Source organism: Rhizophagus irregularis, chromosome 15, assembly GCF_026210795.1.
Source record: "Rhizophagus irregularis chromosome 15, complete sequence".
NCBI classification, from domain to species: domain Eukaryota; kingdom Fungi; phylum Glomeromycota; class Glomeromycetes; order Glomerales; family Glomeraceae; genus Rhizophagus; species Rhizophagus irregularis.
The window spans coordinates 3,406,837-3,432,131 of NC_089443.1; the positions used below are offsets into that span (position 1 = coordinate 3,406,837).

Here is a 25,295-nt window from a genome sequence, read left to right on the forward strand (position 1 = left end):
TTTTAAATTTTTTTTTTTTTTTCGATTAATATATTTAACGAAAAGAATATATTATTGCTTTATGTAGATACAGTATATCCGGCCTATAAATTAAAATCCATGTGAAGTTTTTAGATCTACTTGAGCGAATATTAAGAAAACACATTTGATATATTTGATATGATAATTATATATATATTTTAAATAATATACAAGTAATTCCTCAAGTACAGAATCATCCTACACAATCTTCCTAACGAACTAAGTTATTATAAATACTTCTTTTGTTATGATCTTCAAAAAAATATATTAATAATTTCATTGCAGATATTCTTTAAATAAATTTACACCTTAGACGATCCAATTAATTATTGATTTACTGACGGGTTACATTATTCTAAATTTGTATTCACAGTATTGAAAATCTCTATAAATGAAAGATTATTATTATAGTTGTAGTCTGGTATATACAGGAGAAGTTGTTTTATACGATATGAAAGGAGAAGAAGAAAAATATTACAAATGCTGCAACGATCAATGAAAGATACCGGACATCAACCGGATATTGGTATTTGGCAATAAACATTATTTCTACTATGAAAAAAATTTTACAAAAATATCTTTTATAGCGACTTTATTTCATTAAATTTTGTTTGAGAATCTAAAAATAATGTCAAATCCTATGAAAAATTTATTATGCATTTTTTTATTCCATGTTATTTCCGTAAATGTATCATATTCACGGAGTTTTTACAGAAATTACGGACATCCAGTAGTTGAAATACAAAAAAGATAAACAGTACAGTATATTGATTGAGTGGCGTGTTTCTAAAATTATCAATATCCATACTTCATTTCCCATACCTCATTAAATGTTCTAAAAATATATCATAAATTATACTTTTAAATTAGAATATCTTGAGAAAAATTAAAGCATTAATTTAACCGTAAATGCCAACAATATACAAACTCTCTTACCTAACCCTAACCCTAACCCGTGCCTTTTTTGCCCTTCTTTTTATATTTTTTTTTAAAAAAAAGAAATCTTTTTCTTCGCTTTTTTTTTAAAACAAATTAAAATCTTTTTCTTCGCTTTTTTTTTAATATAAATTAAAAATCTTTTTCTTCGCTTTTTTTTTAATATAAACTAAAAATCTTTTTCTTCGCTTTTTTTTTTTAATATAAACTAAAAATCTTTTTCTTCGCTTTTTTTTAAAACAAATTAAAAATCTTTTCTTCGCTTTTTTTTTAAATAAATTAAAAATCTTTTTCTTCGCTTTTTTTTAAAAAAGCTTTTTCTTTCGCTTTTTTATAATCTTTTTCTTTCGCTTTTTCTTTAAAAAAAATAATAATCTTTTTCTTTCGCTTTTTTTGTAAAAAAAAAATAAAAGGATTGAAAAAAAAAGAGGCGCAGGTTAGGATTGGTCAAATGTCAAAATCTTGCATAGAAAAGGATAAACATCAAATAATTTATTAAAGGAGCATTTTTTTTTTTATTACCGGTAAAATAATGAATATTATAATTATACGTTGTACGTAATAATCGTAATAACTCGTAATATTTCGTAATACACGGATAAAATGAATTATAAAATAAACCTTTGCAGCCAACTCTTTTACACAATCTCCATTTTTATAACCTCGTTAGTTCATAAACTTGATAAATTAGTTTATAATCCCGAAATACTATTATAATTCAATTTAAAATACTTAATATTCATTATGATCATTATAAAAAAATAAATTCTCACGGAAAAAATTCTCACGGAACAATGTTCTTTTTGGATTTTTTGGATTCCGGTAGTACACAATTTCCTTTATGACCTAGCTGGATTATCGGAAATTCATACCAAATCCGCAATGGTACTATTATGTTCGAGTTTCGTTCTCTACAATCAAATATACTGGCTGTATAACCATTATTCATAATTGTAATGTAACTCACTAGAGGAGTAAAATTGTCTTGGCAAAATTTCTCTTTGAGTCAGATGGCCAGAAATTACCCTTAATACATTTTTTAAAAAAAGGATGAAATTAAAAAAAAAACTGAAAAAATAAAAGTAAAAATTCTCTTTCTTTTGAAAAAATATCAATAAAAAAATCGTACCATTTTTTTTTTTACTATAATAAATTAGTATTTTCTAAAATACATTTTCTATAAGTATTATATGTTAGCAATTTTCGCTGAAATTTGGCGGGCCACATGTTATAAGATTCTTGTACTTCTTAGCATTAATATCATTTGCCAAAAAAACTTGTATCTAAACTGACCAATTCAAAAATAGTCGTAATAATATAAAATTAACTGAACTCTCGGATATATTTAAATAAAACCGGTTTCGACTTCTTTAAGAGTTTATATCAATTCAAAAGAAAATAAATGATATGATAATTTTCTTGTGGTGAGTGGGGATATTGGTATGTGGTTTTTTTTAAAAAATTTGACGTTAAGAGCGTTTATTAACGTTTTTTTTTTTTATAGGAATCGACTACGGGCTCCTAGATTTTCTTAGTATTAAGTTGGAATGTTAATTTCAGAATGTATTTTACCTGGATCGTCCGTAAGAGAAAAAAAAACATTATGTAAGAAAAAATTAAGACAAAAAAAACACTACACCTATACCACTTATATACACTTATAACATTCAAATTCCTGAAAAGTCCTAACGTCACAGCCTCTTATATCAAATATCCATCATATTGCTACTCATCAATCATCATACCTAAACCAAATATGCGACAACAATCTAAAAAAAAAAGAAATAATTCAATTTCACGAGCTGCAGATTGATGGACAGACCAACCTTTTCAACATTATATATTATTGTTTCCTCTGTTATTCATAAAATTCGCTACTTTCTGGCACTTAATTCATGAAAACAACTTTTCAAAATTTTGAAGTTTGTAAATGAATATAGGAGAACACCGAGTATTCCAAGGTTTCTAAAATCTATTCAGTTTCTGCCAAGGTATCGATTCTTACTTCCGTTAGAGAAAATTCAAATTCCATTGAAACATCAAACATTGAAACATCAACAATTCTACCCGCATTTTCACCGACTTTTCACATATGTTTTCATAATTCATTCACTTCTAAAGTCCTGTTGTGTCATATTTTATTCGAATAACATCCACATCCTGAGAAAATATGCGGTATGGCTGTGAAATTGTCGTCATTCTGAAAGACAAACTTTATAACCTAGTTGTTACACTGATTACAACGTACACCGTAATAAATAATTACTCAATTTACCCTATAGAGTAACGATTTTACATAAATCATATTCATAAGTGATACTGCAGAAAAACTATAACACCTGAAAGGAAACACAAATTGTTAATCATCTATAATCCTTATAAAATATCAACCTTGTGTTTGAACTTTAATTAAAAAAAAATGCTTTTGACCTTTTGGCTTCAAAGTTTGAATTTTCAAATTTACTTCACTTCCCAGATGGTGTCATTATGACGATCCTTAGCTAAGCCCACTTTCCAAAATGACGTGATTATACCATTTTTCGCTGATTGAACCTTTTTTTTTTAAACAAAGGAATTTTTTGAAAGTTCGAATTTTAAAAAAAAAAAAAAAATCGAGAAAAAAAAAATGAAAAAAATCATATTTTCATATTTCATCCTTATAAAATTACAATTAATAATATAATTGTCTCTTTTCCGAGATTCTGAACTAATTGAACTATGTACGTAATATATATTCTCTAACTTAATTTGTTTAGTTTTTTTTCAAAATTCATTCAACGTACTAAAATCAGTTAATTCAACTAAACGCAATTTTGATTCCACATATTATTTTCTTTTCAGTATAACGTTAGAACATTGTGAACATTCTATTATTAATCGGATATCGGAATTATTCCAATAATCGGTAAAATACTTTTTTCAAATTCCAATAATCAGTAAAAAAAAGATATTTATTTTAAAAATCATATGTAATGTAATTATACAAACAGAATTAATTTATATTACAAAAAAGGTAATCTATTAGTCGAATAAAATCCTAATAGAGATATATAACTGAAATAAAAAATAATTAAAGAGAATCATCAAAAAAATAATTGTTGCAATCTTCTAGAGCTTGTTCTATTGAAGAAGGTAAAGTTTGAAACATATAGGAAGCCACAGAAGGAATTTCATTATAAGGTAAATTTTCGGCATTTTGTTGAATGTTATGGAAATGATTGAAATGATTGTCGGACTGAAGATCATTTGGAGTACAAAATTGTTGATTGTCTAAATATAAGTCGGAATAAGGAAAAGATTGATTTAAATAATAATATTGTGGCGAAATAGAAGAAATTGAATCGGAAATTAAAGGAGTCAATGGAGGGGAAATGAATTGTTGAGATCTAGGCGGGATGTAAATGTAAGGAGTAACGGACAATTTAATATTATTAATGCGATTATCCAAATTCTCTAATTCAGCCTTATGATTTTCTGAATGAATTTTTGCAATTTTAGATGCAAATTGTCGATAAGCATCTTTAAGTTTTTCGTTTTCTTCCAACCATAAAGCCGAAGCCCAACGAGAAATTATAGTCATCTTAAATCTGTAAGAATTCGCATTCAATTGTTTTTGATAAACTTTACGATAAATCATGAACCCATTACAAGGTTTACGACTATTTTGTTTTGGAAGAAATTCTTTCGGATCTAAAGTTTGTGGGTAAGGAATAAAAATTTTTGGAGCTGGTAATTCCATTAAAATAGTAGTATCATTTGCAATATTTTTTTGTAAATCCATCATAAGAAAAAAAAAGACAAAAGTAAAAATTTAATGTAAAAGAGTCTTGATCAAATCTTTTTCTTATCTTTTTTTTTTGATTTTATGATCTGGAAAAACGATTCTCATTCGGCCGAATACTTCATTCAATCGATTCTTATATGTTGAAAAATCAAAATCGAGTAACACAACAAAACGATTACCGAATACCTGTTTGAAATCTACTGATTATAAATTATAAATATATATAAATATAATATATGTGATAAAATCGTAAAGAAATTTCGGACGAAGAAAAAAACAAAGAAAATCCTTTTTTACCATTTAAAGAATTTCCTCCTTATATTATTAAAATTATTAAAAATGCTTAATAATTTTCAACACGATGATATGATGCGCAGCCACAACCATATTCTCGCCGAATGCGGATCTTGTTAGAATCATCCTGTCATACAAACAAATATGTATAAGATTCAAAAATTCCAAAATAAAACTTATTTCGATTAAAGTTACACGTAAAAAAAAAGTTCGCATAACTTTAGTAAACAAAATGATCGACTATAATATAACAAAAAAAAGAAAAAATTAATATAAAATTTTTTCTTTCAAAGATCATGCATAAAATAAAAATCAGAAATAATAATTTTTTCCTTATTTAACAAGTAATTTCGGAAAAAAGCTTTTCAAAGATTGATTTCATAAAAAAAGCGAACCTATCCTATTTCTTTTATTTCGTGCCGGTTTCATAAAAAAATAGTGTTCCATAATTTATTGGTCGCATTTATTCATTAACGGGTAAATAATTTCCATGAATGTTCGGAACTTAAAATCCGTATAATTATTCCGTTATATTGAGAATAATTAAACATAACAATGATACAACAATGATAGGATTGTATTCTTTATAGGGACGAAGCCGTGAAGCGGATTAACGTTTTGTAGCAATATAAAAAAGATTTCATCTATAATATAAATATATTTATTATATATTATATGATATTTATATGATATTTTTAAAGAAAACAGATGATTCTAAAACACATAAATGGTAAACAAGAATGAATTCAATGAACTATTTAAAGAAAATTTAACCAATACTTTAATAATATTTCGATATTAACAATATTAACAATATATGTTGTGAAATTAACCTTAACTTTTTTTCATTAAACAATAAATATTTCATCTTAGAATCTGTTTTTCGAACTTATTAATATTATCTTCGTAGATAATTATTTCCCGATTTTTAAGAGACTTAATAAGTAGCATAAAAGGTCAATTAATAAGTAAAGTTACATGCATCTATGATCATAGAATAATGATAACCCATAGTTAATATTACAATAAAATAAAATGCATTATATTTATTATAAAAATATACGTTCATTCTGATTAATTATAAATAATCAATAAATATTCGGATCTATTTGTACAATGATTTCATACTTTCATATTTTTGAACGAATAGTTTTTCAATTCGGTTTTTATTCGCCGCATGAATGAAATTCACGTGAAAAAGGAATAAACAAATATAATATAGTAATTCCAATATAAGAAGACAAGTAAATTAATGAAATAATAATAATTAAGCTGAATGTAGAAATAAAAGTCTACGCGCCACTCAGAAATAATAACAAAAAGGTGATAGAATAATTTTATTCCCCCTTTCAATTTATCATTTCGCTGAGTTATTTATTAAAAATATCACATATTATGTTTACATATTCGGAAATTAATTCGAATGAATGGTACAAAAAAACGTCAGCCAAGTAAGTGGTTTCTCATTTTGTAAGAATGTTTTATATGAATATTTGTTAATTAATGAGTGAAAGCCCCTCTATTACAAGTTGTTAAACCCGAAATTTTCTTTTAAAATATTACCATTTCGTCGTGCTTTATTTATTATAGACCGCGGCTAATGATCGGAGTCACTGCGCGTATTACATATATATATGTGTTACATTAAATTACCATAAATCGTAATGATTTCATTATTATTAGAAATGTTAATACCGAATCTTACGAAATTAAAAGATTTTTATTCATTATTCTATATTTGTAATTGTGAAAGTATAATTAATTAAGAGAAAATTAATTAGTATTATTATAGATGGGATCCTTGTAACAATAGTAATTTTCTTTATTTTTGCATTGACAAATTATTTTTTTTTTTAAAAAAAAATTAAGTTACAATAAATAAGTTATACAAAAAAAATTTTAAAATTTAAAACTTTAAAAACCAATTGCATTCTAAAAATATAAGTCATGATTTTTTTTTTTTTATTTTGTTATAATAAATACGTTTTTTTAATATATTATTAAAATTATTGAAACAATTATAGAAATGTTTGTTATTAAATTTAATATAAATTTGTAAATAATGTAAAAAAAAAAAAAAAAAATTATAAACCACACTAATCGTTATTACTATGAGAATAATAATATGAGCATATATATATATGCACTATACGGGATAATCTTTATATTCAAAAAAAAAGAAACTATAAAAATTGTTAATAATAATATAAATAAAAGGAAAGTTCGATAATGCATAATTGACATTATAATTATTTAAGAATTAATTAAAAAAAGTAAGTTTTTCGGAATTCAAAGAATTTTTTTTTTACCCTTTTTTTCCTTTAAGATAGATAAAAAAGTAAATAGATTATCAATTAAATTGTTATGAATATTTCATATTTTAAACAAATTCATACAATTTCATTTTTTTTAACAATGCAATAAATGAAACGATTCTTATAGTTAGTTAAAATGAATGAATATTATATATATGTATATGCTATGTATATGGTAAAAACTGGACTATATACAGGATCATTTTTTAAACATGAAACTTCATGCAAAGTAACATTTAAGTATTTTTTTTCAAATCGTTTTTTAATAAAGGAAATAAAATGAAATTAAGGAGATATTAGAATATTATCACTTTTTTTTTTGAACGCGTAAACCGACTAACTCCGAATCTTTGTAAGATTACAAAAAGTTTTGACGGGCGCAAAATTCCTTATTATTTTGTCACATCACATGAAAAAAAATAAAGTCATTATTTTATCGTAGATATCAAAGGCGGAAATTTATTTTAAATGAAAACTATTATAATTTTCAATAAATATAACGTACAAAATAAACAAAGTAACACAAAATTAGAATTGTTCTTATATGGTTTATCGCGTATGATCAAATTCACAGATGTAACTATGAACAATATTTATTTTACAATTATTTAAATCCCATGGTCATAAGATTTTCAAAATTAAAAAAAGAAAGGAGAACAAAAGATTTTCTTCCTTATTCTTATAATTCATTATGAATTAAACCTTATTAAAGAAAAAAGTACACAAGCACAGACGCGAAACAGGAATCTGCAATGAATCCAATGAACCTATGTAAATATATAAGTGTTGCACATTATATATCAATACTTTATAATAATTCAACGGGATGTTCTAGACATCATGCATTATCAGTCTGGTGTACTTTTGATATGTATTCATTGATTTCAAATAAAAAAGTAATTTTATATCTGTGATATGTGTGTTATATTTATTACATTGTGTGACACTATTATTATTTATCTATTTTGGTTTTATAGTGACACTATCATTTATTACTTCTTTAAGATGCCAAACTTAAAATTTTTTATCAATTATATTATACAAATCTCATAGAACGAATTAGAGAAATCATAGTACGTGCGTGCCATATATGACGTAGTAAACTTAGTAAACTTGTGATCACTAATCAATGTCTATGAACAGAATAGTTTCCAAATAAGGAAATTTTCATAAAATTAACTTCCATTAATAGATAAAATATTTCAAGTTTTAAAAAAAAGTAGTAAAGTGGTTAACAAAAAATTGTTCTATATTAATATATATTAACAAACAAAGAATGATAATCTAAAAGAAATATAAAGTTTTTGCTAAAAGAAGAATTGATTATATTAATACAAAAATATATTACCAAATAATAATACTTATACTTTTTTACGATAGGAAAATTAATTTTAAAAATTAATTTTAAATTTTTTATATTAAAAAAAATCATATGAAGTGATATGACGAAATATTTGCAAATTACATCAATTATAAAATACCCAAAACTTTTTGAATTCCGAATCTGCCCAAACATGAAATGGGCTGGTAAAATAGATTCCTATATGTTAACTTGTTTTCGATTAGGTAGAATTTTTATTAAAATTTAATATATTTTACCAAATTTGGATATTACTGTATCCCGGGGTTAATCATCTTTTAATCATCTGTATTCTAATTTTAGTAAAATTTATCTACTTATAAGAAATCGTTATTAACGTAACACAAACTTTTTTTTTTTTGATTTCTTTATATCGGAGCATTTCCAGTAATTATATAAACTTATATAGACAAGTACGTCCAAATTAGTGAAAAAATTACTATTTAGGTTAGTCATAAGGGGAAACCAATATTAAAAAATTTTTTTATTTATGCATGGCTTTGCACTTGTGATAATTTAAAAAAAATATCACATATCATAAATTTTTATAATAGTACTACTGATCGGTAACGAAATAGAAATTACTAATAGTAAGTAAATTCAATAAAATAAACTCGGACTTAATTACCGTAATACTTTTTTATATTATATCAATAGATAAAAATAGACTCTGACTCCATAAATTATTTATAATATAACCTAATAAAATAAACAAATAAAAAAAAAAACTTAGTTTCTATTAAATTTGATCATAGTCGCTTCCGAATATAAATAAAGTAGAAATTTGACGAACTTCCAGAATCTCTGTGCGATATCCTAAAATAATATTATTAATAATAATAAAAGAGATTATTATCGTAATAAAAATGTTTACATTCTCGAGCAATGGAAATGATAGCGAACCGAATAGCATGAATACCATGACTATTATTGATGAAACTGAAACGATTACTACGCAAAAAAATAAGCAAGTATTCTCACCAAAACAATCCTTCCCTCCCAAACCTTACGTTGAAGTACCCTTGCCAAATCATCTCAACATTGAAGAATATATGCCAAAGAAATCCGGTGGCAAAAAAACTTCAAATGCATTTATTATATATCGGACGGTTTTTGCAAAAGTTCTCATGAACCTAGATTATCAAAATAAAATGACCGATGTATCTAAATGGGCTGCTGAATCATGGAAAAGCGAGAAAGCTGAACTCATAACCGCATACAAAAATTTTGCAAACGAAATTCAATCAACTCACAGAAAACGTTCCCAAGATGCAATGATAAATCGTAATCGCCGGTTGATCGCTGCAACTACCCCGAGAGAAAATCCGGCACCAATTTCCGTTCCTGTGAATCCTCCAAGACATGAAATACAAGAAATTCAACAATTTCAACCTAATTTGATTACTGAACATCCTATTAATTTTCCTTACGATTTTCCGTTTCCACAAGTTTTCAATCCTGGTTCATCAGATAAAGGATTTCAAGCGAATAATTCGTTAATTTCGATTCCTGATTATAATGAATTCAGCCAATCTCCTATGTCTTCTTTATTTTCTTATGGAGATACGTTATTAAATGAAGATTTGGAAGCTTTATATCTAATGGATTCAATTTTACAACAGCAGCCTCAGGAATTTCACCCCGAATTTCAATATGGAAATAACGATCCAACCTGGGTTTATCCTACTAGACCCTGAATAATAATAATATTATTAAAAAACAAAAAAAAAAAAATACTTAAATAATATTAAATCTTTGCAAATATTAATTATCGAAGGTTTGGTTGGTCACGATTAAAGATTTGCTTATGATTACTTTTGATTTTAAATACTTAAATAATATTAAATCTTTATAATTATTACAATTATTGAAGGTTTGATTGGTCACGATTAAAGATTTGCTTATAATTACTTTTGATTTTCGTGTTAAATTTCGTTTTCGATTTCAATTATTTCAATTATTTCGTATTTTTTTCCTAAATATCTTAGTTTTTTTTAAAATTTTTTTTTTTCTCATACGTTTAATTCTTATATACTTATATGATCAAATCTATCAAATCTTAAGAACTTAACAAAACAACATTAAGCTTAAATAATTATATGCAACATATGAATATGAAAGAAACATAAATTTTCATCGCGAGCTCAAGAAAAGTTTTCTTTATTTTTTTTCAAATTTATGTAACTATTAACATAAGTTATTATTCAGAAATTACTTTCTAAAATAATAAAAGATTCCTTCATTCTACCTATAATTGTATAAGATCTGGTTACATTATTAATATAAAATGTGTGAGAACAATAAAGATTTTCGTAAATTGTATGCAAAATGAAGTAAAAAAATGTGTAAAATGATCAAAAATGTAAGTTAATTGCTTATCTAAGTAAAAATATTTTTGAATAACACGTACCAAGATCTATTTATTATCTTTTTAGGCTCTTTCTTTAATAATTAATATCATAAGAAATTCTAAAAAAAGAATTCTTTGAAAAATTATCATTACTTAAGATTAGTTTTTATAATTTTGCCTGAAATTTTTTTTACCGGTAAATTAGCTGCGCCGAAATTCCAATGCCGTTAGTTACACAAACACGTTACAATCGCGTAAAAAAAATTCCTGCATTTTGATGTATGCGAACACAAAAGTCTATAATTGTAAACCATGTAAACCAACCCCCCCCCTTTTAATTGTTCTATTTTAGATTAATTATATCAAGTACTAATAAATATAAATTATATAACTTATACAGTATATATTAAAATTTTTTCAATACATACGTATATTTTGCGTCATCTCCTTTGATGTTTGAAGTATTTAAAATAAAAGTCAAAGACAAAGAAAAAAAAAAAAAAAGGAGTATTAAATAGTTAGATAAAGTTCATTGGTTATAATAATATTTATTGATGACAATTCAAAAAAAGTAGAGGGAGATATTTTATTTAAAAAAGATAAGTATGTGTGTATATATACGTAATTAATAAAAACAAATAACAGATAATGGGTACATTTTGACGCTCATCTCGCGTGTTCATTTCCAAATCGATTACTTCTTTATTATGAAGTCAGATTGTTTTTTTATGCAAGTTATATAAATGCAGGATATGAGGCTGTACCGTAAGAAAAAGATGATGATATGGGGGCAAAACTTACACCTCATTGGTTCATCTATAAAACATTAAAGCTTGGTGCTAATCTTTATATAAAGTCATTTGATATTGTTATTATTATGTATATATATATATACAAGATGTTAAATTACATATCACATAAACATCACATTTATAATAATTAAGTCTTTTAATGGAATTTAGAATATTCTATTTGATAATAATCTGAAAAGAGACAGACAAAGAACGAATGAATATAGTAGATAGATAAATAAATAGAATACATCAGAGTGTGAGAACTAATGTTGTAAGATTCAAATACGTACAATTTCATTGAACAAATTCTCAAATTTGCTAAATTTGATAATTTTCATATGAAAATTATTTATCTATCTATACATTTTTTATCAAAAATCGAATCAGATGATTAAAGTAAAGTTTTTTACGTGGAATTCGATCGAATGATATAATATCCTGTTCTACATTTGAGTATAAAGTTTTAAATTTTTATTGGATAGCGTTTTATTTACATTATTTTATAATAAATGTTTTCTGTTGTGTAAAAAAAGAGAGGAATAAAAACTATTAAATATAATTACACAGTTTATTCAACATTATTAATACAAAGATAAACAAAGCAAAAAAAAAAGAAGAAAAAAAAGAGTTCGTGATACTCAATTTTAATTTTTTTTTTGATTCATTACATTATACATAAATTTTATAACAATAATACATGCATTGTCATTATAATAATTTTTTTTAAAAAAAAATTCAAATTTTACAAAGATCATTTTTCGATCAGTAGAAATGCAGGATGAAAATCAAATCCAAAAATACTCTATACTGTGCCATACAACAATGAGTCAAAAAAGGAAAGATATGCATGTATTATCTGTATTATTCTTATCTGTTATACAATTCCACAATTCCGAAACCCGATGATAATTATATTTATCATTGTTCACCTTTTTTGTGAATAGACTTATCAATCTTTTTTGTTTATTAAAATAAAAATCGTTCAAAAAATTTGAAATTTTTTCTTTGATTATAAGCACCTCTATAAAGTCGTGGTTAATTGCTTCTCAAACATTAATAATATTAATACTTTCGCGGGAAATATACCGATTGGATAAAAAAAAAATAAGATATGTATGCAACTTAGTTTGTTGATTACCAAATATATAAATTGTTTACCAAATGAAGCAAATGAGGAAATTTTTTATAAGTCTAAAATTTTTTTTAGGTAATATTTTCCATTCTTCAAACGTAAGAAAATGACCGAGTTTTTTCTGATCTATTGCGTTGTAATAGATCAACTTTGCATTATTATATTAACTGCATTTAATTTAAAAAAAAAAAAACCATTCAAACGAATATACATCATAAAATTTATATTTAGTATTACGAACGAGCGTAAATTTATGGTTACACGCCACGCCTAAACGCCTAAAATATATACAAAATAAGAAAATAAGTTTAGGAAAGAATTCAATTTGCTTGATTTGTCGAAAGAATTAGGAACTAAAAAGGATTATTTAATACATTTTGCAAGTATAAAACTTTTTATTACATCATTAATCAACTAATGTTTACAGTTTATTAATTTAAAATAAATTGTTTATACTTAATATATTTAGAATATCGCATTAAATTATTCATTATTAGAATGTTTATTCGGTATATCCGATATTACGTACGTGTTCTTTAAATTTTAGCAGAATGTGACAAAATATATAATTTTATTTTCACATTGTGACATCTATTTTTATTTATTTTTCAAAGCCCGATTTTACCGTAATTATGTTTTACATATTCCAAGGTAATAATATCGTTATTTATGTAATTATTGATTTTATAAGTAAATAATGATACTAATCTTGATAATTCATCGCGTAAAAGATTGAAAAAATATAGATCTAGAATTTATTTGCTTGTTTTTGATGCTTATTACGTTAAAAGTTGCTGAATAAGGTATTTGATTTATTTTAGTTTTGATGTGTACAGCATTAGATCGATTGCTTGATTGTTAATTTGATCATTAATCTTCCAATCATTTTTATACTTAATTAATCTTAAAAAATATATTTCATTTTACTTCCTGCACAAAAATATGATTGTTATTTGTCCAAATTCATGTAAATTATGTAAATTGCATTGTTATCTGGATCAAATGTCCGTAATCATATCAAAAGTACCGATCTTCCAAATGAAACATTCTACTACTTTCATTTATTTTAAGAACATGTGAAATTTCGATTAAATGTAATTAAAAAATTTTCTTAAAGTTAATCATTTTACTCTTCTTTTTTACTCATGAACGATTCTAATTAGGTAAAAAATTGAATTCCATATGAAGGACTTGCAAATATTTTATAAATTAGGTTAGTTTTTTTTTTAAGCTATATATTAAAATTAGTGTGACAATCATTTAAGATGACTAATCTAGATTTCGTTAATCTATAAGTATAAAATCTACTAAAATATTTCCCTTTTCTTTTTTTTTAAAAAAAAACCATGAAAGTAACTAATTACATTATTCCCGCTTCAAAAATTCGTAATGTTCCCGGGAAAAATAATACTCAATTAAGATTATCAGTTAACTGTTATGAACCTTATGAAAAAAAAAATGATTCCGGTGACGGAATAAACATGGTTTTTGCTCATGCAACTGGTTTTCATAAAGAAATCTGGGAACCTGTTATAAAATTGTTATTAGATCAAAAACAGTTAAATATTGATAAAATTTTAGCTTTGGACTATTATAATCATGGGGATAGTGCCATATTAAATGAGAAAATTTTACCTGACTCTTGTAAGTAGTTTTTTTTTTAAATTTTAAATGGTTCAATTTAAAATTATTATCATTTTTACTAATTAATATTTTTAAAAGTGAGATGGTGGGATCATGGATATGATATTTCTCAAGTTATAGATTATTTCAAAATAAAGAAGCCTGTCGTTGGTGTAGGCCATTCAATTGGCGGTGCATCAATGTAAGTCTTTTCTCATTTCAAAATTTTTTTACTTTTTATTTTGAATTCACTTTTCGCTTTTCTTTCTTTTTTTTTTATGAAGGGTTATGACAGAATTAATTAAACCTGGTACTTTTTCATGTATTGTTTGCGTAGATCCAGTGTTATCTCCACGATTCACAATATACCCCGCATTTAATCTTGATTCAATATTAAAAAGAAGAGATATTTGGCCAGACAGGTATAATTTAAATCGCTTTTTTTCTTTAAAAAAAATTTGTTTATAAATATTCTAATCAAAAAAAAAAATAAAATAAAATATGGTTAAATGTATATATAGAAAAGTTGCAAAGACTTCGTTTCTTAAACATCAAATGTTCCAAAGTTGGGATCCTGAAGTATTAGATATCCACATAGTAAATTTATATTTATTTATTTTCATTTTATTTATTATGTACTTAATTGACTTAATTATCTTTATAAGAAATATGGATTACGTGAAACATCTGATGGTCAAATTACATTAAAATGTCCTAAATTACAAGAATATGTAAGTTTTACATTATTTCATTTTTATTCATATAAATTTCTTTGCTCTTGATCTTAGCTTACATCAAATCAACTTCGATTTTAGTATACGTTTGCAGATAATATTTTAGTTAATCCTTCCCATAGTGCAATTGAAGCATTTTATCGTTTACATGAAATTAAATGTCCAATTTTATTTTTAACTGGTGAATCATCTAATATGGAGTAAGGTTCACAATTTTTTTGGGGGGAGAGTTTATATTGTTTTAATGATATAAGACATTTTCTTTTATAGGTTGGAATGGGGTTCACTTATAAAAACACGTACTCAACGAGGTGAATGGTGTGAAATTTTTGGTTGCGGTCATTTGGTAATAAATTTTATTTATACTGTATATTCAAATTAATTTTTCTAACAATTGATAATTGATATTTCTTCTCATCTTAGGTAACAATGGAAAACCCAAAACAAGTTGCTTATGCAATTGAGATTTTTATTTTTAAACATCTTGTTGTGTTAAAAGATCATCCAATAATCCCTAATAATCCATCTAGAATTGATAATTATACAGATTTTGTTCTTCCTATCCCAGATGAATCATCTAAATCATCTAAATCATCTAAATTGTAATGGTGTTCAATTTGTTAAACTTTTAGCATGTCAGGGTTAGATAATGACTTGCACATCTAAATAGTTTAAGATCTAGATCAATGCTTATTTGATAATGGTAATGATAAAGTTTTTTCTTTTAATTTATTAATTTAATAAACATAATATATATTAAAAAAAAAAACAAATAAAAATATAAGACAAATAACAAATGATCAAAAGCTGAATTTTTTTTTATTAAGCTTTTGCTGCTCTTTCAAGTTTTTTCAATGCTGATTTACAAATGATCAAAAGCTGATTTTTTTTATTGAGCTTTTGCCGCTGCTGCTTCTCTTTCACGTTTTTTTAATGCTCTTTTTCTAATATCTTCTTGTTGAGCTAACCCTTGTTTTACCCAAAAACTTAAATTAAAGGTACTTGTGATTATCCAGTTAGCTATAGCATGTGATGGATAAGCATTAGAACTATATGGAATATGAGTTGCTCCTCCTGGTACTCCAATTTTAGATAATACCGATTTAACATATGGTTTTGGAAGTGGAATTAACCATGAAGACCTTCTAATCTTTGACATAGCAGATACCTACATTAAATAAATAAAATTAAAATATATATATATATATATATTTTGGCCTATTTCAAAGTTCTTCTCGCTTACCACAAAGTAAGTATTAACATTCTCAACAACAATTCCTTTAGATTTTAATTCTGCACCTAAAGCTGCTGACCAAGTACTCATAAATGCTTTAGAAGCAGAATAAACCGATAAATAGGGAGTAGGAATCATTCCGGAAAATGATCCAACATTAATTATAAGTCCTCTATTACTTGATATCATTTTAGGTAAAATAATTTTGGTCGTTCTTAATAATCCTGAAATATTAACTTCAACAATATTATTAACAATTTCATCAGTTTCTAATATAAATGGTGTTGGAATCTCGTGATTTGTTGCCACATTATTAATTAATACTCCAACATCTACGAGTTCTTCAATTATTTCTTTAAGATTCTCATAATCTCTTTTATCCCCTTTTGTAAAATCCATTGCATATATTCTACTTTTAACTTGGTATTTACTTTCTATATATACAAAAAGAAAAGATTAGATTAAATAATTTTTTTTAAAAAAAAAAAAATTCGACACGTACCAATATCATTGCTTATTTCTTGTAATTTCGATTCAGTACGAGAAATTAAAAATACATTAAATTTGGCTGCTGCCAACTGATAAGCAAATTCTTTACCAATACCATCTGATGCTCCAGTTATAACTAAATTTAATCGGGGAAATTTTTGTTAAAGACTTCGTCATTCTCTTGAAATCGATTCAAAAATCATTTTTCTTACCTGCCCAAGCACCAGTGCCAGCACCAAACTTCTTCAGCTAAAAAAAAAGATACATCAAAAATAAATTATATAAACCGACTAAATTGAATTTCAACATAAACCACGGATACAACGGTGTGAATTTATATAATTATTATGAATATACTTACACTTTTGCCAGGTCGAATATATAGATCAAATATTAATCTCCAGAAACTAAGTGCTTTAATGGTAATAGTTAAAGCTCCAACAGCAGCTAATAAAACAACTCCCGCTGCATTCAAAAAAATATGTACAAAACACAAAAAAGTAACGAATTGAAAAATTACTCAGAAATTCTTTCAGAACCATTTTACGTTACGATTACATACCTTTGGTTATTTCAGAAATGGAAGACATTTTATTAATATTTCTCAAAAAAAAAAAAAAATCGTCGAAAATTTCTTATTTATTAACAAGATCTTCAACAGATTTTGGGGATACGATTTGCAAATCATATTTGATTTTATTTGATTGTAAATCTTAAACAATAAACATATGAAATCATGTTACTTATTTATTATATATTTTATTTACTCGTGACTTCGAATATAAAAGATTCTTTCAAAATGTCGGATAATAAAGTCTTTATAATTTCAGTTAAACAACCGAGTTTCACTTTTGTCTCTTATTGTTGTATACAAAATTTTAAATTTTCATCATAATCAGACGGTGAAGGTGTCGATTCTGGAGCACGTAGATATGCAAATTTTAATTTACTTGCATTCTTTCCATTTATACAGCTTGTATACCTATTTTCCGGATTTAAGTGAGTCGTACGAAGGGAATTCGTTATTTTAGACTTTCGTATATAATCACTGATTCTTTTCCTGCGACATTCTTCTTCGGCTCCTCTTATTATTGTTTTTCTTTGAAATGTTAAATAGGAATTTATTAAAAATTTAATTATGAAACGCACTGATTTAGGAAAAAGCTCAAAGATACTTAAGCTCAAAGATACTTACCTGACATTTTTCCAACAATTAACAATTTTCTCGGTAGTTGCACTTGTGAATAATTGATGATCTGATAACTTTTTTTTACAAACCGGACAATTTCGTTCGATAGCTAAAGTTCTCAACATACAAAAAGAGCAATAAATGTGACCACATTCTCCTACTGTTGGCGTGTTAAGAAAATCTTTACATATTGGACATCGAGAAATCGTGTCTATTGATTGTAAAGATTTATGTGAAAAATCTGTTGGATCTGTTATGGACGATAAACAATTATCGGAAATATAACTCGTTGATGCAGTCGAAGGCGGCGTCAACATATTGATTATATGATTTAGACGGGATTATATATATAAAGGAACTTCAAAGAAAAAACTAAAAAGTAGTGGTTGTTTTTTAAGACGAGAGGCGAAAGACGCGTAAATTTATAATCCCGATAATCACACGTGACAACCGCGCCACGCGATAGATCACATGAAATGTAACGGCAATCGCTTTAACTGGAATTTGACAAGAGATTGTAATTATTGCTTAGCTGATAAAGAAGAAGGCTGATAGAAAGAAAGTTTGTATATAAATAATCGGAATTATTATTAGTGTTCCATTCTTTAGTCAATTTAGTTTGAAATTGAATGTGAGTGAAAGAGAAACCGCTGGCAAAATCCATTTATGTTTGATAATATATTAAACGAATTGACGAACAAATTCATGCAACAAAACTTCTTGCGGATTGTGACTTTCACGTGTGTGTTTACCAAACGTGAAATGATTTATTGATTACTAATTATAACTCAAATTTTTCGACATATTATTCACTCAATTGATTTTTTTTCAAGTTTGATGATAAAACTTGAAATCTTCTATTTAAGTCTTTACTTTCCTTCTGAACAAAAAAGTAAGTTCGTACAACTTTTTTACCTGTTTATTTGCATATTTTTGTTCTTTTTAGGTATTCATTATTATAACAAATCTGCACGATATTTTTCCGCCCCCTGAAAGCAAAACAATGACCAACCCCCAACTTAATTCCAATCAAGCTTTATTATCAGCTGCTGGGATCGATATTTCACATATAAACCAAGGAATTATTGGTTCGCGTCTTCTTCCAGCTTCACAAACTGTTAATACAACGTTTCCAATTGCAACAAATATGCCTTTAAACCAAAATGCATTACCTCAACAAGTTAATTCACAATTGTCTTTACCGCCACCAAACATTAACCAAGAAATATTTGTAACTCCTAATCAACCTACTATTGGTACAGTAGTTTTACCAAATGGTAACATTATGAACCAAAACATGGCGACAGCAGCAGCAGCGGCGGCAGCTGCTAACTATGTTCAATTTCAAGCAGCGGCTTATTGGCAGTCAATGAATACAATAGATTCCATAAACAATGTTGCAACCACTCAAATTCGACAAGATATTCGACAGGATATTAGATCATTTCATCCAAATGAATTCATTGAAGAAAATAATCAAAAAGAGAAAGAATGGCATCAAGAATATTATCGTGATCGAAATTGGAGCGAAGAAAGTTATCCTCCAAGTAATAAAGAAGAGTGTCGTAGAAATCAAAATTGGCGTCAGGATAATCTCGATGATCAAAATTGGCGTCCCGATTTTCGCAAGGAACCTAACTGGGGAGACAACTATTATAAAGATCGTGATAACCATAAGGATCAAGGCTGGAGGGAAGAATGTGATTTTGATCGCGATTATATTAATCCTAAGTTGAATCGACAATATATCAAAGAGAGGAATAACCGTCCTCCTCCACGTCCCGCTATTGAATATCCACTATCTCGCTGTCTTCCATCATGTGAAGAAATACCTGATGCTACAGCGCGTCTTACTGAAACAATTCGCCTTTGGTGGATTGATAACGAAGGAACTGCACTCAAAGAATTAGATAAATTAGATCTTCAGCCACAGCTCGACTTGCAACAATGGAGAACAATAGCTTTAAATCAATACGTAGATTTGGAGCAGTTTGTCAATATTCGAAACATATTGCAATGGTTAAAAGCTTACACTATCTATACCGAAGCGGTGTTAACGTTATATCCACATCGTCGTGAAGAACTTGATACTTATGAACGTCATATTGTTGAAAAGAGTGATAAATATCCTTTTGATATTGTTTTTGAATATGATCAAAAAAGAAGAATACGATTGTGTGATAATCGACAATTGACGTTATTAATGTCCGCCCCAGATGTAGAGAATCGATATTTTTATCCTATAGTTGAACATCGAACAGGTTTTATTAGTCTTAAGAAAGATAGATGGGATCAAATAGCTTATGATGAAAGAGGTAAAGAAATATGTAATAAGTATAATTTCGAAAGATGTCATTATCCTTATTGCAAACGATCTCATGTTTGTATTGTCGAAAAATGCGGTGGCTTGCATCCTGCAAGATTGTGTCCCACGAAAAAATCAGTTTCGAACACAAAATTTGGCAGAAGACAGAATATTATGAGTAGATTAGGTTCTCAAACTAGCCCTGATCATAGTTATTTTAAGGGTAGCAAAAACGTTGGTAAAAACCGTCGTAACAGTTCCAACCAAGAACAAAATAGAAATTCTAATTTCAGAGGTAATGGTAGGGCCATTGTCGATTGCAATGGCATGAATAATAGCGTTGATGATGAAAAAAGTGATAATCACGCTGAAGATGTAGATGTTAATAAATTCCTTGAGCAAGAAATAGAAAGGATCAAAAAAAATGATAAGAATTTAAGAGACACCGATAAGATTAAGGAAACTGAGACTGAAATTAATGAGATAAAGATCGAGAAAGAAGAAAAGAAAGATATTGAACAAGACAAGGAAGAAAAAGAAATGACAAAGTCCAACGATATCAAAGAAAAAGCCACGATAAAAGCCAGAGATAATGAAGTTGAAAAGGTTGCAAAAAATGATGAGATTGAAAAAAAAACCGATAAAGATTCTATCTCATCGATGAATTGATGAACTCCTTAATAAAAACGATTTATCCTTATATCTTCGTTTTTGTTAAAATAATTCACAGTGCAAAGCGTAAAACGTGGACATTACATATATTAAAATAGAATTCCATAAAATTCGAGCTTCATATATATAATAAGAAATTTGTAAATTTAATTATAAATAAATTTAATTATCTAAATAATAAAAATTTACTTTTATCAAATATTAGAGTTATATTATTGAATATTTTCTATATAACTGATAATGCTAATTATTTATGAACTATCTGTTTAATTTATTAAGTATTAACTACGATATCTTTTATTAGAAGGTAATCTTTTTTAATTCACTCCACATATATTTAATAATTCAAGAGGATCACTAATAATTTTATATTTCAAAAAAAGAAACACTTTTCAAATGATTTCGATCTGAAATTCATAATACCGTCTTATTTAGAGATTTTAACAAAAGAAAACTAGAATGATCAAAGTTATGCTAATTATAAATCCAATTTGAAATGAAAGCTTCATTAAAAATATATATATACTTTTTATTGTCCGGTTAGCATAAAACATATTGCGGGGAGCGATCTGGGAAGTGCTAGTATAAATGTGTTAATATTTTATTAAATTTATTTACTAATATATAGTAAATACCTATTAGGTGTGAGATCTCACCGCAAATCACGTAAATCACGTTTTCAATTATTGCTTGGGACATTTCGATTATGAATCACATATTCGTTTACTGAAATATCCTCCTGAATGTGATCTATATTTTGTGATTTAGTAAAGTGTAAGAATTTAGGACGTTTTTAGGAGTTATCAATTGCGTTAAAAAAAAAAAATTTTCGCAAATGGTAATTTCGAAAAGAGTTTTTATGGTAGACTTTAATGTTTAAACAATAGTTTCATGAGTTGACATTTCTCTTTTTTACAGTATATATAAATCCCTGGAAACTTAGAATTAATAGTATTTCTTGTAACTGAAAATGGAAACTTTCAACTGTATTTTTTTTATTTAAGACGTTATTTACTTTTTTTTCTTAATTTCTTCTTTACAGGAATCGGGGATGGACTCCTGGGATAGTTAGTATTATTCGGGAGAGTTTTTTTGCTATTTTTTTCTTCTAGGAACGTAATTAACATTCTTTTTATTTATTTATTTAGTTATTTTTAGGAACCAACATTTGATTCCTTGGGTAAGTTGGTAACTGGGCATTAGCCAAGAATGTGGAATTTTTACTCTTTTTCATTTAAGAACGTAATTAACGTTCTTTTTTTTGTAGGAATCTATTTTTTGAAACACTCGGACTGATGGGACAATGTCCCGGAATGTCCTACTGCCTAGAATGGTTTACGGAAAGCATATACAGAGGAGACACTAATTTACAATAAGCCAACTGAGTTTAAGAGTTTCCCTTTGGTGATTGATTATGGGACTGTAAAACCATCATCAACTATTAGTCATTTAAGCTAGTTTTGCGGAGAGTATAATAAATGCTGGTAATGGGTTTATATGGGTACAGTGTTAGCGTAGTAGTTTCAGGGCTCGGCTCACAAACTTGTATCAGTATGGCTCCCGTCATTGTCTTTATTTTAAAAATAAAAATAAAAATAAAAATTTTTGATTTATATTTTTAATTGTTATTGCCCCAGTCTTATAAAATAAAATAAAAATATATATATTTTTGTAAATTTCCACGGTTGTTGCGCTCTTGCCCTTAGTGATCGCGTCGTGTATGTCGTGTCATATTCGACAATCGACAAGGAGCTTGCGTTTCTTATCTTTCAGATAACGCGATCAATATCTTCTGGAGACTCTCTTATATCTTGGTGTCTTTGATTGGCATTATGACGCAGAGGTGAGTATTTGAGTTCCTTTCAACAATTTCTCCCACGCGATCACCTTTTTCACAACGCGGCTTCCAGACATATTTCCTAAATGAAATATGAAAATGTTTGATTATTTTCTTTAGGAGACCTTTTCACGCTTTTCCTATTTTCTTATCATATTTTAAACATTTCTATCTCCACATTTAAAGTTACCTCGAGATAATTTTCTTTAATTGAGTCCCCGCGTAAGTTCAAGACGGTTTCGTTGTTTCGGTTCCGGAAAGGCTGCGTCTTTGTATTCGAAGATGCTTTTCTCCAATGAAGAAATGGATATAGGGTGCTTGTGTTTGGTTTTCTTCAAGTGTTTCCAAAATTTGATATCTTCTTTTTCTAGAAAAGAAATAGCCTCTCGAATATCCAATTCTCGTTTAGGATTACCAATAAGATGTGCATCAATAACTTCCGTTTCCACTTGTTGAAAACCTTGTTCCGCTTCCGGATAACAGACTAAATGCTCCAAATTCTCTTCGCAGCTTTGACAGAGTGGGCAAAGTACGTTGTCATAGAGATCGCAACGTTGATAACAACAATTTTCTTACTTGTCTTTTCTACCGAAACGCCAAGAGGGCTCCCCATTTCAAAATCATCTAAACTCCACACTCTAGGCTCTATTCTTTTTAAAGCGTTACTAGGAATTTGTGATTTCGTTGATTTTCCAGCGGCTTCATCATAAATTGATAATTCTGATTTTTGACCACGTTTAATAGAAATTTCGACTTTTCCAGCTTTAACAACAGACTCAGAAGTCTATTGGGAAAATTAAATTTCAAAATAAATCAGATAATCAACTAAACGGCGTTTAATGTTAAAGAGGTTTTCCTGTAAATTTGATAAGTCCATTGGCCCAAATCAAAATGTAGAACTGATAAACACACCCTAGGCAATTCTGTGTTCTCCTTTTGTTTCTTTACTCTTGATAACATTTATAAAAAGAATAAAAGTGAACTTTTTTTATTATTTAGCACTTGAATTAAGTATCAGAAATTAAGAATTGATGAATTTGACTTTGCTTTTTGTAGGATTTCTAATATTTAAATTATCAGCTCATTTTTTTAATAAATAAGTCTGAATTACAGAAACTAAAACTGTACAAAATCCAAAATCCAAAAGATTGGTAGAATAACAGGATATACTGTAATTATTGTACAATTTATTAAATTCCTTTTCAGTAACCTTTTTTTTTAATAATTTTTATATATAAATGATTTTGAAAAATCAGATTATTTTTTTTTTATAGAGATTTATATAATTATTTTAACCTAAAGAAATATTCTTAGAAATTCACACTTTTTTTCTTGCTTAATCTTTCAGCTTTATATTTAATGAAATAAAAAAACATTATTGAAAATTCAAATAATACATAAAAAAATTACTTTTACATAATACAAATATAGATAAAATTCTAATTACTCGTTAGGAAAAATTCAGATGTAAATACATAATCTTTATTATTGGATGTCTTATTAAAATAAGAATAAATACTTTATAAAAATACTAATATGAGTTTATATTTTAATCTTGAAAAAAAAACATATGATTTTAATACAAAAGATATTAAAAACTTTCTGATGGAGAAGCTGGCAATCATATATATAATAGACTGTATAGTGTATACCTAGTGTTATATACTTATATATAATAAACAATTAGCGGTAAATGTAAATATTATAGCTCAAATTTTACTATATTTTCAAATCAAAATTGAGATAATACTTCATTCATAACTTTACCATTTGATAGACTGAAATATAAAGAATAAAATCAATATTATATATAGATAATTAAATAAAAGAAAGAAAACATATCTAAAAATTTGCACAATACATTAAACCAATAAAAATCATAAGTTTTTTTAAATAAAATATATAAGACTGTAATCTTTTTTAAAATCACAATTTTTAAGAAAAGATTAATTAATATATATTATAAATTTTTAATTTTATATTTTTAGAAATATTTAAAATAAATGTTTAATAATTAATATATTTATTTATAATTTATTAATATAATAAAATATTCATATTATATATTAAAAAATCATAAAAAATATATACCAAAAAAAGATCTCCTAAAAGTAAAACTAAAGTGCAAATTCAAATATTATACAAAAAAAAAAACAAACAAGTTAAGCAAAAATTAGAAAGTAGTCAAGTAAATTAAGAAAATAAATAAAAGCTTAGACAGTATTA

At 26.3% G+C, this 25,295-nt stretch overlaps 7 protein-coding genes across 7 annotated transcripts; 3 read left to right on the forward strand and 4 right to left on the reverse strand.

Moving 5' to 3' along the window:
* Positions 1 to 3,880: 3,880 nt before the first annotated feature.
* Positions 3,881 to 4,738, reverse strand: OCT59_007469 (uncharacterized protein; the record flags this gene model as incomplete). Its single annotated transcript, XM_025331521.2, has 1 exon — positions 3,881 to 4,738. The coding sequence occupies one exon, from the start codon at positions 4,736 to 4,738 to the stop codon at positions 4,028 to 4,030; it is 711 nt and encodes a 236-aa protein (XP_025186592.2). The 3' UTR covers positions 3,881 to 4,027.
* A 4,771-nt stretch (positions 4,739 to 9,509) lies between these two features.
* On the forward strand, positions 9,510 to 10,914 carry OCT59_007470 (uncharacterized protein). The gene has a single exon (XM_025313838.2). It carries the CDS (start codon positions 9,577 to 9,579, stop codon positions 10,405 to 10,407), a length of 831 nt encoding a protein of 276 aa, XP_025186591.2. The 5' UTR covers positions 9,510 to 9,576; the 3' UTR covers positions 10,408 to 10,914.
* A 3,418-nt stretch (positions 10,915 to 14,332) lies between these two features.
* On the forward strand, positions 14,333 to 15,949 carry OCT59_007471 (uncharacterized protein; the record flags this gene model as incomplete). Its single annotated transcript, XM_025313837.2, has 8 exons — positions 14,333 to 14,630; positions 14,709 to 14,811; positions 14,894 to 15,031; positions 15,131 to 15,206; positions 15,275 to 15,340; positions 15,425 to 15,543; positions 15,614 to 15,689; positions 15,767 to 15,949. 8 exons carry the CDS (start codon positions 14,333 to 14,335, stop codon positions 15,947 to 15,949), a joined length of 1,059 nt encoding a protein of 352 aa, XP_025186590.1.
* Positions 15,950 to 16,039: 90 nt separating this feature from the next.
* Positions 16,040 to 17,722, reverse strand: OCT59_007472 (uncharacterized protein). Its single transcript, XM_025313836.2, has 6 exons — positions 17,629 to 17,722; positions 17,428 to 17,531; positions 17,279 to 17,315; positions 17,080 to 17,202; positions 16,587 to 17,011; positions 16,040 to 16,511 (listed from the first exon to the last, which is right to left on the reverse strand). Exons 1-6 carry the CDS (start codon positions 17,654 to 17,656, stop codon positions 16,233 to 16,235), a joined length of 996 nt encoding a protein of 331 aa, XP_025186589.1. The 5' UTR covers positions 17,657 to 17,722; the 3' UTR covers positions 16,040 to 16,232.
* Positions 17,723 to 17,794: 72 nt separating this feature from the next.
* Positions 17,795 to 18,648, reverse strand: OCT59_007473 (uncharacterized protein). The gene is made up of 2 exons (XM_025313835.2): positions 18,262 to 18,648; positions 17,795 to 18,165 (listed from the first exon to the last, which is right to left on the reverse strand). Exons 1-2 carry the CDS (start codon positions 18,570 to 18,572, stop codon positions 17,925 to 17,927), a joined length of 552 nt encoding a protein of 183 aa, XP_025186588.1. The 5' UTR covers positions 18,573 to 18,648; the 3' UTR covers positions 17,795 to 17,924.
* Positions 18,649 to 19,086: 438 nt separating this feature from the next.
* Positions 19,087 to 21,444, forward strand: OCT59_007474 (uncharacterized protein). The gene is made up of 2 exons (XM_025313834.2): positions 19,087 to 19,147; positions 19,252 to 21,444. Exon 2 carries the CDS (start codon positions 19,259 to 19,261, stop codon positions 21,227 to 21,229), a length of 1,971 nt encoding a protein of 656 aa, XP_025186587.2. The 5' UTR covers positions 19,087 to 19,147; positions 19,252 to 19,258; the 3' UTR covers positions 21,230 to 21,444.
* Positions 21,445 to 23,275: 1,831 nt separating this feature from the next.
* On the reverse strand, positions 23,276 to 24,029 carry OCT59_007475 (uncharacterized protein; the record flags this gene model as incomplete). Its single annotated transcript, XM_066148937.1, has 3 exons — positions 23,276 to 23,553; positions 23,646 to 23,853; positions 23,982 to 24,029. 3 exons carry the CDS (start codon positions 24,027 to 24,029, stop codon positions 23,276 to 23,278), a joined length of 534 nt encoding a protein of 177 aa, XP_065998712.1.
* Between the last annotated feature and the right edge of the window lie 1,266 nt (positions 24,030 to 25,295).